Source organism: Falco naumanni, chromosome Z (assembly GCF_017639655.2).
Source record: "Falco naumanni isolate bFalNau1 chromosome Z, bFalNau1.pat, whole genome shotgun sequence".
Taxonomy (NCBI): Eukaryota; Metazoa; Chordata; class Aves; order Falconiformes; family Falconidae; genus Falco; species Falco naumanni.
Genome location: NC_054080.1, coordinates 74,682,089 through 74,699,187, shown reverse-complemented (window position 1 = coordinate 74,699,187; position 17,099 = coordinate 74,682,089). Strand labels below are relative to the sequence as shown.

Below are 17,099 nucleotides of genomic sequence, written 5' to 3'. Positions count from 1 at the left end.
CTCTGCCCAGGGCACTGAGGCTGATGCTGTCTCTGCTGGAGCTCTGCTGCTCAGGAAGGGGTCCCTGCGCACCCCTCTCTGCTGTGGGTCCAGCTCCACTGGTGTCCTTTTCTGCCCCACAGCTGCGCACAAGGACAGTGGACAGGGCTAGGATCATGGGAGGCTTTTACTTTTTTTTTTGGTATGTTTTTTACCTTTTTTTATAACAAAAATATCTGCTGGGGCAAGGTGCTGCCCCAGCCAGACAGTCCTTGTGGGCAGCCGATGCAGCTGAGGTGATGCCGGAGTGCTGGCCCTCCCTCGACCCAGGCAAGAGTGAGGGGATGTGGGGTGGCAGGCTGAACTGGTGGGGTTGGGACCACCACAGGGGTGCGAGGCTCACGCGGTGTTCTCAGTGGAGGCTGCTGTGTAGATGACCTTGGATTTGGTGGGCGAATCCATCCTGGTGGGGGAGCAAGGTGGGGAGTGTTAGAGCAGGCACGGGAGACCACCCTTAACCCCTCCTTCTCATGCCCCAGACCCATGCTACCCCCGGGCTCCCACCTCCTGCAGCTCCCACCTCCTGCAGCTCCCCGTCACTCACCGTGTGTTCTGGCTGCGGTGCTTGTAGATGTACAGCAGGAATGCCAGTGCCGTGACAGCAAAGAGCACCCCAAAGAGCACAGCCAGCACATCCCCTGTAATCCGAGCACAGGCACGTTACACTGGGGATGGTCCCTGCAGCTAGTGGCCAAGGGAGCTGGGGCAAAACTGGAAAAGGCTGGTAGCCCAAAAGCAGAAGGGGCACAAAGGCAGCAGCCTCAGCTGAACACACTTACCTGCATGAAATGAAGAGCCAGAGTGTCCTTCTGCAAAGGAGACAAAGACAAGAGGATGAGAGCTGGCTGCACAGATGCTAGGGCAGCCCTGCAAACCCACCATAGCTGCCAGGACCCCCCTTTCCCAGGTAGGTACACCTCCCAGACACCTTCCCCTCCTTCAGACCAGCCCTTCACCTACCTGCTGCTTCTGAGGCGTCGCTACCTGGAAGAGACAGTTCAGTCAGGAGGCTGCCCGAGGTGTTTGGGGAGGCAGGTGTCAAGGCTGCGGGGCTTCAAGCTGCACTGCCAAAGCAGGGCTGCTTGCAAGGCTCCCCATCACCCATGATCAGGCAAGGGAGAGCTGTCTGCTGGATCTCCAGCAGCTCACAGCATCGTGCTGCAGGAAGCCTCGCCCTGACACCCCACCAGAATCATTGATGGAAGGGGGAAAAAAGAAGGATCCCTGAACCACAGTCCATGCACAAACCTTGCTGAGCCCAGCCAGAAACTCCATGGCTCCTGCCACTCCCTGAGGAGCAGGCAGGCAGGGTGCTGAGCACTGCAGCATGCCACAACTGCACCAAACCCCGCAGGAGACCCCAGAGAGGGGCATGGGGTGAGCCCAGTGGGCAGTGACCGTGGGGACAGTTGCCTGCGGCAAGATGGTGAGCAGCTCCCTGCGGCGAGGCAGCTGGCTGCTGCTGGCAGGGCACCCCACATGAGATGGCTTGGTGGCCCTACATGCTGGGTGGGAGCGGTGCCAGGCAAATATTTGCTCAGCATGACAGCATGGCTTTTAAAGAGTTGCATTATCGTCTGTACACAGCTCAGGTATCGCGTGCAGGGTGGCACTATCGCGGGCCATATCCAGCTGCGCGGCTGCTGCAGGGAGGCTGCTCCCATCTTCACCCAGCAGCCAGGGGCAGGAGCGGTTCTCCTGAACTAGGGGTGACTGGGGAAAGATCAACAAGTGTGGGCGCAGGAGGTGCGGCTGCAAGCAAAGCGAGGCATGACCCCATGGCACTCCATCTCGGTGCTCAGTGGCCGCAGGGCTAAAGCAGGCAGTTATCAGCACTGAGGTGGGGAGAAAAGCCTGACAACCCTGTGCACGTAAGGCGGGGGACCAGTAACCTCATCCGGGAGTACTGGAACAGTGTCCTGGCACTCCAGGAACAAGGGCTTTGTGGCTTTGTGAAAGTGGGGGTTGTTGGATAGAAATAGCAAATAAGGAAAGGAAAAAAAACCAAGGTGAGCTGGGCAACTCCCCCCCCTCACCCCCGCATTGGTGGCTGGAGGCTTTGGAACAGCTTCTGCATGAAAGTAGTAAAAGAAAGGCTTGGAGGTAAATGGAAAATATGATAAAGTACCTAACAGGTTTACCAAAGATAGAGCATGCCAGCCTAACCCGATATCCTTCTTTGATAAGTGATATTCTAGACAAAGAAAATGCGGTAGATTTTATCTCTGCCGACTTCAGTGAAGCATTTGATGCGGTGCCACATGGGAAACAGCTAGCCAGGCTGAAGACCACAGTGATTAAAATCCTGCAGCCGTTAGCAAGCTGGCTGAAGGTGGGATGGTGAAGGGAAGTGCCTTGCACCACGGTGTGTGGTTACTGAGGCGAGGCATTGCCCAAAGGCTTGGGACCAAGCCTGTGTGCTGTTTCTATTAGTCACCTTGACACAAGGTGTAGGAAATGCCATCAAAACAGAAGAGGAACAGGATGTTGGACAGAAAACCCCCAGTGACCTCTGAGAGCAGCAATGGGCAAGAATTCAGTGATGCAGAGCGATAGTCACACCCGAGGATTGACAGGAATTTCTACTTATCGCTGGAAACCACCAATCCAAGAAAGGTCCTCAAGGATGTGTTGAGGATGGGCAGACAGCAGTGCCTCAGGCAGGCAGGGGTCCATGTGCCCAGCCAGGATGGCTGCCTGGCCCTGCTGGCACACAGCAGTCAGGAGGGGTCTCCTGCCCTGCCCGTAGGTGGGGTTTGGTGGTGGGGTGCTTGCTGCAAGCCCGTATCTCTGCACCTCCTACTGAATTCAGCTATTACGTTTGGGGATGAAGAGGCTAGCTAGGATGTTAGGACCTGGCTGTTTGCCCTTGACCATGCATCCCCTCGTCCCACTACTGCTATTTCCACAAGACCAAGGATAAAATAGTTCCTAAAAAGTCTTCCCCAGGCAGGGTGACAGAAGCACAAAAATGGGGGACAGCAGGGCCCCAAGACCAGTGCTGGTGTAAGTCCCCTGCCAGGTTGGGCTAACCCATGCAAATGCTGCATTTTTGTAAGAGACACAAAGCCCTGACTCCTGCCCCTCGTCCTGTCTCTGCATCCCTGTGGCTGGGTGCAGCCTGAGCATGCTCACATGGCTCCTTACCAGAAGGTGTCTGCTTTGGTGAAAGGAGGGTGGTCTGGAAACTTGCCAGCACCTGTCGCCTGTGCAGGTCCTGCACCAGCCGGTAATTGTTCTGCAGAGGTTTGCCATCATCATTTCTCAGGTTCATCACCAGCGTTGACATCTGGAAGGAGAACAGTGTAAGTGGAGCAGGGTGCATCCCACCTTCAGGAGGCAGGCAAGCCCCAGGGGACTGGCATGGACAGTGCGTGTTTGCAGGGAGAGGCTGGGCAAGACCCAGCACGGAGCTCATCGCCCTGACAGACCTGGCTATGAGAGAGCTGCATGGTCTGGTTGAAGACTGTCCACTTCACTGTCTGGTAGCAGGGGGGGGTGGTCAGGGAGCCATTGTAGTGGAAGTAGAATTTCATGTTGGCAGGCAGCAGACCTGCAATATTGAATCCGGGCACCAAGACTTCCTTGCCTGGGAGAAGAAACCATTGGAGTGAGACCAGGGCAACCCCTTGGAGAACAACAGGCAGGACCAACATAGAAATCATGGCCAACCTAGCACTGCATGTGCCAGGGTCCACACTGTTGCCACCAGGCCACTGGAGAAAGAGTGGTGGGTTTGCCCTGGAGGCAGGGGAAAGCACATGCAAGCAGGCGACACCTTGGAGAGGTGCTTCTGTACAAGCTGCGCAGCGCTCCCCTTCTCACAGACACACAGCAAACGCCTGCTGCAGCCTCTCTCTGCTGTGCGGCGGGTTTCTCTGCTGGGCTGCAGCCCCCAAGACAAGTACTAGGTGGGACAGGGCCTTACCTTCTGTTTGGATTTTGTGCAGATGCTGAAGTATTTCCTGATAGTATGGGTTCTCCCTTGGCCCAACCTGCAACACAGAGACACCAGAGTAATGACAAGGGCAGGGGCCGAACGGAGACCAGCCAGTGATGATAGTGCCAGCCAGGAGGTATTGCTCCCTGTGACAAGCACCGTATCCAGGTGACCCGTTCCTCCCATCAGAGCTGCTCTGCCCTTGGACCGCCCTCTCCCTCCCCAGGAGCATTTGCACCTTTGCTAGTCCCCACAGCTGTGCCTGACTGCCCACACCGGTCCCACTCTCCCCCTGCTCCCACCCCTTCTTGCCCAGGCCTCATCTATGTGACTCGCCTCCAGGAAGGCTCCCAGTACGGCCAGGCCATCTGGGTAGACCATTGCCTCCGTAACGCTGTCATACTTGGTGTTGTAGTGGACCACATGGATCTGGAAGGGAAACATGCAATCTTGATGCAGGATGGGCACCACCGAGAGGTGCTCACCCCCACAGGGCTCCAGCCTGCCAGAGCAAGGGCCAGGAGAGACGCGCACCCATGATGACCACCCCTCTGAGGAGGGGAATGTGCTGGTGGGACTGAGAAAATGTGCTGCTGCTGAGCAGCGAGTGTGAAGGTCTGCCCACAGCAACTTCCCTGGTCAGGGACAGCAAACCAGCACCCTGCCCCAGATACCGGGGGGTCGTACTGCAGAGCCAGGCTCAGCTGGAGGACTGCAGCTAGAGAAGGAGGGGTAAAACCAGATGGGAGCTGGCAGAGCAAGAGGACAGTGTGTACAGGGTAAACAGTCCCTGCAGCTCCTGAAGCAGGCTGCTCGCTGCCTCCTGGGGAGCTGGCTGCCCCAGCCCAGGGTCTGCCACAGCTCCTGCTCCATCAGCCCAGGGTCGGGCTGCAGCACGGGCACAGGTTGCGCCACCTACACGCAGCCAGCCCAAGCCCCACGCAGCCAGCCTGAGCCCACCTGCAGGCACAGTGTCATGGGGGGTTGTCGTCCCCCTTGCCTCTGCACCACAGGCTGCAGTGTGTCTGCCTCAGCACCAAAGCTGCAAAGCTGCCCGGAGAGCAGGGAGCTGGGCCAGGGGTTACAGCATTCATCCAGTGGCAACAGGGCCATGGGCTATGAGCAAGACAGCACTCCAACACCTTCCCTGCACAGTACCAGGAGAAGATGCATCCACTGCCACAAGGACTCCTTACCTCCGCAGCAAAGCGGTGCCCGTTGACGGTGTGCTCTGAGCCAGGTCCTGATGGGGAGCCCCAGTGCAGGTGCAGTTGCACGGCTCGGTACTGCTGGGCATAGCCACCAGTGATGGCCAGTGTCTCAGGCAGCTCAAGGAGAACTGCAGTGGCAGAAGGAAAAGGTCACCCGGTAAAACATAAAGCTCAGTCCATCCCACAGGTATGCAGAGGAGACATCTCAAGGGAAAGAGTCACCCTGGGCTTCTGGACATTGGTCACAATGAACAAACTTGCCTTCCATCTTTCAAGAGGCTAGGGACAAGTCAATACTCAGAGCTGTGCCAATGCAGCATGGTACAACTTTCGACTTCAGGTTGTAGGACACTCCAGTAACTACATCAACTTCAGAAAAAGCTACTAAGAAAATGCCGGAAAGTGAAGAGCTCCTCTGCAGAGACTTCTGGGGGCCAGCTCCAAGCCAAATGTTATCCAACAATTTATTCAGTGACAATAATATAAAGTGATCATAGATAAAATTCATGGAGAAAGATACTGGCAGAGTGGAGGACACCTACAAGAGCCAGGCAGTTGGACAGAGAGAGCTACAGCGCTTGGTGAGCTGGGACCCTTCAAATAAAGCAGCCTGTGAGTGTCTGACAGCGCTGGAGCTGGTGGCACAGAAGTGTTAAATCTTTTGATAGCGTTTACAGCTAAAATTTTGCCTCTTTGGGTATGGTAAATACATACTTGTTTAACATGGTGTAGCCAGCTGGCTTGGATTCATGCAGCAGTATGGCAAATCTAAAAGCTGAGTTACCTGGACATGTGGCAAAAATATCATGAGCATCCCTGGACCCTGAGAAAGGTTGTCCTATCTTTCTGAGCACCTTTTCCTCATTTTTCATATTGACTCTTTTTCTTCCTCCTTCTTTATAGGTGAAGTGTCCCATAGTCACATCACCAAGCTAGGGCACAGATTCAGGATTAACCACATAACAGGGCTGTGATGAGTCATTTGTCCTCTCCTGTGTTCCCTGCCACCGGGTTCAGAGATACAAAACTCAAACAAGGGAAGTGGGAGACTGCTCCCTGGGAATTTATCTGCTTTTACACTTCTTTTGTATATCTAAATCACCTCATTCCTTCTGTCAGCTACCTGAGTCACTTTCAGGCTCCTGAAAAAGCTTACACAGCATACACTTCATATTACAAAAAGGAGTACCTGTACAAATATCTTACTGGACTTGCAACTTTTTATTTATTTATGGCTTTTCATCAAGCAGACCAGTAGTTGGCAGAATAAAAAAAAGGCATCTAACAAGCATGTGAGAAACTGCTTCCCCCCTCCTACCCAAATGAAAAAGCACTGACTGCTTTTCTAAACACCAAGCAACACCAGATGCCAGGGTGTCTAAAATAGCAGCTACTGAGCTCAACTAGTTTAACTCTGCAGGCATGCTAGGGCAAGAGGCCATAATATAAAGCTCTGTGCATGCACTGTGCGGCTGATCTGACCATGCACAGCGAGTCTGACCTGTTGAGTTTGCTGTATACACAGGTCAGCTCCATCTTGCTAGCTACCAGGGCAAGGAGGTGCCTTATCACACCATCAGTGGGTTTTTAAGTCCCTTTCTCTGCCTCTTTTTCTTAGGCTGGGGACTGGCAGACACCAGCATGCGCTAAAAACTCAGCCTGCTGCCAGAAAAAGCTGGTAGCAGCCAGGACCCACCATCCCCAGCTGTGGGGTGATGAGCAGGAAGGAGTTGTGTTTTTCCTCCATAGTTGGCATGGTGAGACTGAAACTAAAATAACATGAATATGTTGCGTCCAGACTTTCCAAAATACGTTCTAAAATTGGAGAAGAGAAACAAAAGACCTCTAAAAATTTCTTAAGATCTTGAGATAGCATCCTAAAGCACAGACTTGAAGAAGCTGGCCAAAATTGTGTCCTAAAAGACTGAGAGGTAGGTACCTTAAAGGTTAAGTCACACCAGAGACTGACTAGTCCTTTGAAAGTGAAATGCAGAGGAGGAACCAGTGGCTGCAAACCCACATCAGAAATATCAGAGACACATTTTCAAAGGAAACACGGGTTTTAACAAATTACTGGAGCCAGCTCCAAAGGCAGTGAGTGGCGAATTCTCCATCTCCTTGTTTCTGCCCTCCAGCCAGGAAAGTGCATGGACCTGTAAAGACTCAGCAGCCTGATGCTTCCATTTTGGCATTGAAGGCAACGTGGTGGCAGCCTGCAAGAGAATCCCCTTCCCAGAGCCCAGGGAAAGGCTGTCAGAGAAGCTTGGTCCTGCCAGGAGAAGCTGGGCAGGCTCTGCTTGTGCTCCAGCCACCACCTCTGCCTTTGCACTCACCTGTGTGCCCGTTGTTCCTCAGCTTGAGCTTCTCGCTGGCGGGCAGGCTGTAGCCAGAGAGCTGGATTGGCCGCAGCTGAGGGCTGAAGATGGTCTTGGCCGTGTCAATGTTGATGGGTGACTGCATGGTGCCTGCGCAATCTGGGTAGCCCACACCCCAGTGCTCCCGGTCTGGTATGAGGAGGAAGGGAGGGAGTGCCAGTGAGGCCTCCTGGGTAAGTAGCCCACCAGAAGGGAGTCTGGTAGGTGGTAGGGAAAGGGACATGCACTGGACAGGCAATAAGCCACACATGTGAATTTAGTTTCCATCAAGTTAGCTTGGGAGCAGCTCTGTGCCACCATGTGACTGCATGCAGCTGTATCAGGAAAGGTCTTAGAGTGTGGTGAGCTGCCAGGGAGGTCTATTTTTGGGGTGTTTGGGAAGAGTGCAAGAAGATCATTTACAAGTGGAGTTGGCAAGCTGAGGTGAGGAGCTGCTGCTCTGCAGCTCTTCATAAACTTGCACAGCCTGGCCTCTGGCAGGTATTGACCCACCACTCTGCCTGCCCTGGTACTTGGGTGAGGGACCACGGTGCTGCTGGGATCATGAGCCCACAGCCACAGGTCTGGAGGGTTCCTGGCTGCCAATTGCATCAGTACAGCCCTGCGAAGGGACAGCTCACGTGGCTGGGGTGGCTGCTTAAACTGCCACCTTTCCCCAGATCCATAGCTGAGATAACACCCTAGAAACCTCCCCTTCTACTGCCGTGGGCTGCTTCTAGTACATCTTGGGTCAGTGCAAACCCACGCTCATCCCCAGCCCAGCCCCTTGCAGGACCCCCATAAAGATGGAACTGGGAATTAGCAGGTCCAAGGCAGCCCCTGGTCCTGAGCAGTGATGGTGCTGGGGCCAGGCCCAGCACCACAGCAGGAAGGGCTGCGTTTGTGCTAGCACTGCAGTGATGCCTATCACAGGTGCTGTGGAGAAGCCCCCCAAACCATGATGGGAGGGCAGGGCCAGGCAGGATGGGGAGGGAGGGTGACAGAGGACAGAGGTGAGGACATAAGGTAATCCCTGGGCAGGTCGAAGTCCCAGCACGGGCTGCAAGTCCAGCCTGGAAAGCCCAGCCTGCTTCTCTGCTTGGCACAGGTTCAGGGGACTCCTGCTCAGGGAGGAGCCCTGCCCCAGGGGGCAATCCCCCACACCCAAGGGGCTGGGGACACCCTCAGCAGGGCACTGCTTTCTACTCAAATCAGAGCAACCCCTGGCTCTTCAGGCCATCCGTGCCCAGGTTTGGGCACTGCTGAAGCATTAGGGTCAGGCAGGAGGGAAGCGTGAGCTGTGCAGTGCGCACAGGAGCCCTGTAATCATTAACCACAGCTGGCTCAGGCCCAGGCTCTGCTGGGTGGTAGGAAAAAAGCAGGAGTAACTGCAGGGTATTTACCTTCATAGCTCCAGTGACTGTGGCCAGGACCTTGAGAAGGAGCAGGGGGAAGAGAGAGAGAGAAAAAAAACACATGAATGGAAGGGAAAGGTTGGCAGCAAACACACCTCTGCCAGGCAGCGCTCCCAGCCTTGGCAGCAGGTCTCTGGGCTCCCACTGCCTTCAGTCCTCCTCCCTGCCTTTGTGCTTCCACAAAGTGAGGGGGATGCTCCCAGAGGGCACCGCCGCCTCTGAGCAAAACCAGGTCTCCTGCAGTTGCTAGCCAAAGCAAAAACCCCAGGGCTTGACACTTTATCATCCTTATAATGGAAAAATCGGAGATACTGGCTTCTGTCACTGAGCAGTGTACCAGCGGTCTTGCAGCTACTCTGGAGCCGCCAAGACTTCCCACTGTCCCAAGACAAACCACATAACGAGGAAGGCCTGCAGCTTACCTGTTCAGGCTCTGTAAGCAAGAGCAGCCAGAGAAGCACCTGTCCTGGTGGCCCTCCTACCATCCTGAAGTGCTGGAGGGGACATGGGGAAGAGCAGCTCCCACACCAGGAGCAGTTTGGGCAGCAAGCTGCATTGCACTGTGCATGCACCCTCCTCCCATTGGGGAAAGCAGTCCTGGGACTCACAGCAGAGGAGGCAGACGAGCACCAAAAATCTTGTCTTCCCCATTAGCAAGTGCCCCTACCATGGTGGCAGACTGCTACAGGAAAATATGACAGCCCAAACACCCAGCTCCCGTCCTGGCAGACCCCTGCCCCAGCTCACCCGACCACCCATGCAGGGCTGTGTAAGGGTGCTGCCATGTGCAAAGCCTTTCCTTAGGAAAAGCAGGAGGGAGAATGGAGAAGCCTGTGCCAGGACCCCTGCACGTCCTGTGTCACCCATGGGGCACACAGTGGCCCATGGCAGGGTAGGATGTGCCCTGGTGTGTCCTGAGCCTCTCACAGCTAGGGGTATCCCCAGTGTGCAGAGGCAGAAGGAGCAAAGCCCTCCTGGGGCAGGTCCTGAAGGTATGAGCAACCTGCACACTGGCCCTTGCACCATCACTGTCCTCTAGAGCTGCCAGCAAAGCCTGGGCTCCTGGCATGTCACTGGAGCTGGCCTTAGAGGTGTCCCAGAGCCTCTCTTCAGATGCCTCCGACCAAACACCTTGGCTGCCACCAGCCCTTCTGCATGCAACCAGCTCCAGGCAAAGGGATGTGGGGCCTGGATTTGCCCCAAGCAGAGGGACATGGCCCATAAGGATATGACCTTGCCAGGACTGGCACAACGGCAATTCATGGACTCTTCCTCTAGCTTGCCCTTACCCACATGCTCGTCATTACAGACAAGCTGTTGGCACATCTAACCCCACAGAGCAGAGGATGCCAACTTGGAACAGGTGTGGGGTGATGGGGTGCATGCACCCAGCAGCAAGGGGCAGCATCTACAGCCACTTCCATTACCTCCCCAAGGTGCAAGGACATGGAATAGCATTTAGCATGGGCAGTCCACCCCAATACCACCTCTGTCCCTTGGCAGGGCCAAACAACTGCCAGCCTGCCTGCCCAGGACACAGGAGGGGCTCAGCAGGCGCTGCTCCAGTCCCCATCCCTGCCGCTGACAACAGCTATTGACAGCCATTTGCTATTAATAGGAGCAGATTCCAGCTCAGGGGTGAGAAAGGAAAAGGCACACTTTCCCAGGCCCAGATGTCCTGTTCAAGGCCCCAAGCCCAGCGGGATCCTGCCCTCCACTCAGTGAGGATCCAGGCATGAGCGCTGCTGGGGGCCTTTGGCGCAGCTGCTGTCCTGGAGAGCAGACTGCCATGGCAAAACAGGGCTGGGAAGGGCTGGAATATGCTTAGGGGCTCTGGGAGCTGAAGAGATGGCGACAACCCTTGGGGCTCCCTTCAGTATTGCCAGTGATTCATCTCTGCAACACTGCTGATGCTCTGAAGCGATTCTCTGAAGTTACTTGCCCAGGCATGGGGTACTCCCAAAGGCACATGAAGAAGGGGCAGCAAGCAGAGGGCTGGGCAAGCTATGGCTGCCTGCATCAGGGAGAAACACATGTGCCCTGAGACAGGCTGTAGTGCCCTCTCCATGCCTGCTTGCATGGCACTGCCCTGGGATGCAACCAGCTGTGCTGCAGAAAGCTGAGATTCATCCTGCCCACACAAAGGTTACCTGCTCTCCCGACACTGATTATGCACCAAAATCCAGAGCACACTAACCCTCTTCTGGAAATATCCCGTATCTTCCCCCTACCCTGTCCCCCTTCTCCTGCCCCGCCTGGCACTACCTGCATAAGGCGGTCAAGGCTTGCCCACAAAAGCCACATTTGCTGCCTCCTGGGTGGGATTCCCCTCCTGCAGCAGGGGGGAGCCTATCAACATGGGGAGCATCCCCCAAGGGGCACTTGCACTGGGACGGTCCTGGCACAGGTAAAGCACAGCAGCCCGGGGTTGGCAGGCAGTGCCGTGGCTTGCTGCGCATGCCTCAACTGGCATGCCCCCACCCCACCCCACCCCAGCACCCTGCTTTCCGCTCACCTCCAGGGACTCTGCCTCGACAGAGAGCAACTCAAACATCATGTTGCAGATTGAGCAACAGCACTGTGCTGGCACCTGCCCTGCTTTGTCAGCGCTGTGCCACCCACCCCAGGCTCCCACGTCCCCCCACGCCCATCCGTTCCCACAGCCAAGGGGGCTCCGGACCCTCCTCAGAGCCTTCCGGACAGCTCAGCTCAGCGCCTCTGAACACCCCGAGGGCTGCAGCTGCAGCCAGCAATCAGTCCTATCCATCCCAACAGAACAGGCTTCCCCGGGGTCTCTTGGCAGCGAAGCCATGAGGACCCCCGAGCACTGAACCCACCAGAGTGTGTTTCCCCATCCCGTGGATCTGGGTGCAGCTACGGCACAGCCGGGCCACCCACTCGGGCAAGGCACCTCACAAGCCCAGCTGTCCAGGGTTGGTCGCCCTTGTCAACGCACCAGGCTCAGTAAGGGAGCACCGCGGCGAGCCCAGCCCCGGCACTGGGTCTGGCTCCCGGCACCTGCCCCGTCTCGGCGTGCCTCGCAGGAGCTCTGCGATACTCCGCTCCCTTCCACAGGGGGGCATTCGCAATCCCGCAGCCCTCTGCCACGATCATTAACCCACTGCCCTGCCCAAATGTTGATTTGCATAATTTCAGGCTGCCACCCACACTCCCCGCCGGAGCACGTCTTCTCCTTCGGAAAGCTGCGCGGTGCCAGGTCTCCCCTCTGCTGAACTCCTGCCGCTCCCCACAACAGACGTGGCCGCACCTCGGCAGTGGGTGCCACAGCTCTTTGCACGCCCTGACCTATACCTCTGAGCACCCACGGCCTCATCAAAGACTGCAAAGCGCTTCCAAAAATGGGGAGAAAACAGCCTTGCTGCTGTGATAAGCCCACTGGGAGAAAACGTGCAAGAAGAGGACTCGTTTCAGGGGTCCCAGCAGGAAAATGTTGCAGGGAACCAACAGGAGCTGCCTGCCCTTGCGGGCAAGAAAGTCTCTGTGCTCAAGCCACCAGAGCCCCCCGGGTCCAGCTGAGCGCTGGCCGCCGCCGCCCCCCTTCCCCCAGCAGCCTGCGATCCAGCCGAGTTTCCCTCTTTGACTCACTCCCCCCTTCGTGCCTTCTCCCCCTGTTGCTCCCTCCTCGGCCCTCCCATTTTGGGATTCTGGCGCTGCCGCAAGCGCCAGCTCCCTTCCCTCCTTGACATACAACACCATCCAACAACACTTTCCTGCCGAGTTCAGGCAGATGCTGCCATTACCAGCGTGCTCCTCGGCATGTCCTGCAGCCTGGGAGGAAGGGTAGAGGCAGCTCTTGGCAGGGTGAGGAGCCAGCACAACCGTGGGCTGCTGCTAATCCCTCATAGGAAAGATACCGATACAGCAAACTGCTCCCAGGAGACCTCACCACAGGGACACAGGGATGGACCACGGATCTGAGGGACTCAGGATCATTTGCACAGAGCAAGAGGCACCCCTCAGCAGAACCAGGCAATGAGGGAGACCAAAGGATCTGCCCTGTGTGTCTGCCCCCTCCATCCTCAGCTTTTCACATTTTAGGGAGTACACAGCCTGAAGCTGCTGCAGGGCACCTGACAACACTGAAACACATGTGCTGTTTACAGCGTGGATGTTCATGCTGCCTGGCAGCGATGTGGCCATCGGTGCTGCCTGCTTGCCTTGAAATCTTTACAAAAAATGTTTCAGAATATCTAGCACTGTTGCAATATATTGTAGGTTCCAAAGGGCAATCAGGAGGTACAGGTGAATATATGTGAATATAAACTTGGTGCATTTAACTGAAATGATGGGTTTTTTACTGGAGAATTGTAGGGTAGAATAGGGCCAAACAGCAGAATACAATGTATTGCTGATCTACTAGGAAGTAATGTGATTCTGTGAACTCCAGCAGAAATTGGATGGCTAGTATGTGGTGGGCAGGGCAGTGGGCTCGGACATCCTGGTCACTCATCGGTTGGGCACACGATGCCCTGGGCTCAGCCACAGGGAGCACTGGGATCCTGCCAGAGCCTCCTGTCTCTGCTGGGACCTAGCCCTGGGCCAGACCCAGCTCAGAGCTCTGTGGGATGAGGCCAGTTCACAGGGGAAGCCAGGGCAAGACCATCTTGCTGTGCCCCTAAGGAAGAAGCCCCTGTCTGCTCCAGTCCCAGGCTGTGGGGACCAGTGGAGCTCATAGCCCAGATGAGAGGGAAATCAGGATGCTCAGTAAGCCAGGAGTTACCGGCACAGGCAGAAATGCACAGAGCGCAGGTCCCAAAGCAGGGACCAGGCACAGCAGCCACATCCCAGCCCACAAAACACATCCAAGCACCACATTGCTTGAAAGCAATAACTTCATCACAGTATCCAGGCTGTGCCACTGTGCTCACACTGCCCACAGCCGGCTCCCCAGGCCAGTCTGTGCCAAGCACAGCACAGGCGTGGAGTCTGGGCGGCAGGGTGCACAACCCAAGCATCTTTCTACCAAGCCTTATGACCAGCCTCTCTGTGGGAAGACTGTGCCATCCCAGCCATACCTCTTCCAGCACAGCCCTGGTTTCTCGATCCATCCAGACACCTTCTGCAGCACCCATGTCCTTTCAGCCCAGGACAACCACCTCATGCTTTGCTCACGGGGGCACTGATCCCTCCCAAGCCCAGCTGCATTAAAACCCCTTTGTGTTTATAAACTATGACCCATTGCAAGCCTTTGGGATCAGCCTTTAATCTGCCACTGGTGACACAAGTCGCCACAGGAATTGTTCTTTGTGCTCCTGGGTGAGGACTGCTCTGGCTGTGGGGCCCAAGACTGGGCCAGCTCTCCCCAAGAGGGGCAAGGGTTTGGGCAGAGGAAGGCATAAGGCAGGCTTTATCGAGGGCACATTCCTGCTCCCTCTGAACTGAACTGCCCAAGCAAGTGCTAAGGGAAAGAGGAAACAGTTGCAGAGCACTGTAGAGAAAGTGCCATCCCAGCAGAAGGGATAAAAATGGGGAAATCCCAGAGGACAGATCAGTGCTTGGAGCTGGTGGTATCAAGCAAGAGAAATGGGCTCAGCTGGAGGAAAAGGGCATTGGGAAATGAACAAGAAGAGGACATGGGGAGCAGGACAGGTTTGAATAGGAGGGAGAGAGGAAACAAGCTGTTGTGGGAACATTGTGGCTGTCCTTGGAAAAAAGTAACACAGGAATTGGGTCTCTGGGCAAGCCAGAGGGTCCTCAGAGAGCAACCCCATGCAAAGCCTCAGCGACAATGCCCCAGCTTGTGCTGAGTGCCCAGGGCTGGAGGGCCACCAGCCCTACCTCATGCGCAAGCCTCGAGGAAAAGGGAACCAGCACATCAGCCGGCAGCGGTGCTGAGACACGCAGCTTCAAGTGCCTGGCAGAAGCCTTGGTGCATGCCAGCCGAGACCTGCTCCCTCATGGGACTCCAGCCAGATCTGCAGCCTCTAACACCAGTACAGCATGGGCCAGGCTGCCCGTTCCCTACCTACCTCCTTGCCACCTCCCACCCCTCACCTCCTTTTCCCATCTTCATCCCAGTCTCCTCACCCACTCACACCAAACCCCTCGCAGTGCCCAAACGCTTGCTGCCAGCACACCACACTGGTATGCTGTATGCCTGACACCCTCCCACCGTGTGGCCTGGGTTACTTCATCTCTGTGGCAAGGACCATCTACATCCCCATCTCTGTCCAGTGCTCAGCCCAGCAAGAGCAGCTCTGGTAAGAAATGTGATTCATTGCAATAACAAAAGCGGCTCCTGGCACCAAACAATTGCTGGTCTGTACCACAGGGCAGCTGTTCTAGCACAGGTCAGGGCAGATCCTACCAGAGGCAAAACCAAGGACATGCTATGATGCTGAGCCTGAGAAACAAACCTATGGGCAAAGCTGGGATGAACAGCATTGCCAGGGACAGGGACAACCCACCGCAGTGCTCAGCCCCACACAAGCAAATGCATGGCACTGCCCCAACATCCCTGCTAGGCACTGGCAGTGCCACAGCCTCCCGTCAGAAAACGGACCAACACCAAAGACCCAGAACTTTTACCCCAAAATAGTGACCCTGAAATCTCAAAGACCCCACAGCTCTTGGGGGGGGGGCGGGGGGGGGGGCGGGGGAGGTGCGGCACACACCACCACCCAGCCCTGAGTTCAGGCACTTCCCCATTCCCCGCCATCAGCCATGGGCCTGACAACCCCCACCCCTCCCCAACTCTGAAGCAGGACCAGACCCCATCCTCATTGGGCTGCGGGGGGGGGGTCAATGTGGATGCAGGGCCAGGCACAGGGGGCCCTGCTGGGGAGAAGCCATGCTGCAGGACAAAGGGGACTGGTCACCATCCCACCACGCCGGGGTCTGGGACTGGACACTCCGTGCAGTCCCAGCAAGGCACTAATTGCTGCACAGCCCTGGCTGCCTTCATACTAGCTGCCGTGAGCCCCCTAATCTGATGGAAAAAGGACTTAGTGGGAGGAAAAGACTGCACACAAGGTGGGAGCCCCCAGCCCCTGGGCAGGGGTTGGGCTGCACTAGAGTTGGCGGGAGCAGGGACAAAGGCAGTGACGTGTTGGAGGGGGGGGGCAGCTCCTGCAGCTGGGCAATGCTGGCGGGGCACAGCCCCACAGGGGTACCCCACGCTGAGGTATACCTGAGCCCCTAACAGGGGCGCAGCAGGAGGTACAGCAGCCCCCCCAAAGCAAGGCAGGGGCGAGTTCCCCAGCATTGGGACCCCCCCAAAGCATTAGGCATCCCAAATCCAGCACCCCATACACTGGGGTGCCTTACACATCAAGGATCGCAAACTCAGCAAGGGGGAACCCCACGCATTAGGGCACCGTATGCATCAGGCACCCCAAACTCAGTATTGGGGTGCTCCATGCATCAGGGTGCCCAGGCGCCAGGGACCCCAAGCCCAGCACCGGGGTGCACCGTGCATCAGGGCGCTCCGTGCTCAGGGGACCCCAAACCCAGCAGCGGAGTGCCCCATGCATCGGGGCGCCGCGCGCACGGGGGGACCCCCTGCTCACCTTTCTCCGAGGAGTGCGGAACGTCTTCGTCGCCGTGCTCCTGGTCCTGGTCGTGCTCGCTGCCGGCGCGGCCCAGGGCGGCCAGGAGCAGGAGGCAGACCCGCAGCGCGGTGCGGCTCATCTCCAGCAAGTGCGCGGGTGCGGGACGGCCGGCGGCGGCTCCGTGCCTGCCCGCCCGGCCCCGCGTACGTGAGAGCGGGCGGGGAGGAGGCGGCGGCTCTGACTCACGCACGCCGCCGTTACCTTTTATAGAGGCTGGAGGCAAAGTCTGCCGCCGCGCTGCCCGGCCCGGCCAGGTGATCCACCGGAGCCGGGACTCGAACCGGTAACAGCCCGGGGGCTCCCCCTACCCCACCCCCCGCCGGCACAAGCCTGGAGCCCCTGCAAGGCGGGCGGGGGAGCCCTGTCGGTTCCTCGGACACCTCAGTGGGTGTCCCCTCTCCGCAGCAGTGGGTGAAGGACCCCCTCAGTGGTGGGTTTCCCCTCGGTGGGGGGTGAGGGACCCCCTCAGCGGTGGGTATCCCCTCTCCGCAGCAGTGGGTGAGGGACCCCCTCAGTGGTGAACCCTCAGTGGTGGGTGAAGAACGCCCTCAGCAGTGGGTGTCCCCTCT

The 17,099-nt window shown here is 57.0% G+C and overlaps 1 protein-coding gene across 3 annotated transcripts; it reads right to left on the bottom strand.

Annotated features, from left to right (window-relative positions):
* Nucleotides 1-156: 156 nt before the first annotated feature.
* CA9 (carbonic anhydrase 9) lies at nt 157-16,707 on the bottom strand. 3 transcript variants are annotated; one of them, XM_040580572.1, is made up of 12 exons: nt 11,916-12,057; nt 8,948-8,977; nt 7,524-7,694; nt 5,176-5,318; nt 4,316-4,408; nt 3,968-4,034; nt 3,471-3,628; nt 3,187-3,328; nt 1,000-1,023; nt 819-848; nt 584-677; nt 157-442 (listed from the first exon to the last, which is right to left on the bottom strand). In XM_040580572.1, the coding sequence occupies exons 1-12, from the start codon at nt 12,040-12,042 to the stop codon at nt 379-381; spliced, it is 1,143 nt and encodes a 380-aa protein (XP_040436506.1). In that variant the 5' UTR covers nt 12,043-12,057; the 3' UTR covers nt 157-378. The 3 variants fall into 3 exon arrangements, with proteins under 3 accessions (XP_040436506.1, XP_040436507.1, XP_040436509.1); XM_040580575.1 differs by lacking the exon at nt 11,916-12,057 and adding an exon at nt 16,489-16,707 and having other exon boundaries at nt 158-442; XM_040580573.1 differs by lacking the exon at nt 1,000-1,023.
* Nucleotides 16,708-17,099: the final 392 nt, after the last annotated feature.

Bases quoted from the DNA above. Each gene is read 5' to 3' on its own strand.
- CA9 (XM_040580572.1), bottom strand. From the start codon at position 12,042: ATGCCCCCCTGTGGAAGGGAGCGGAGTATCGCAGAGCTCCTGCGAGGC. The intron at 849-999 runs GTAGGTGAAGGG...TCTCCTTTGCAG, and splicing joins CGACGCCTCAGAAGCAGCAG to AAGGACACTCTGGCTCTTCA. The intron at 678-818 runs GTAAGTGTGTTC...CTCGGATTACAG, and splicing joins TGGCTCTTCATTTCATGCAG to GGGATGTGCTGGCTGTGCTC.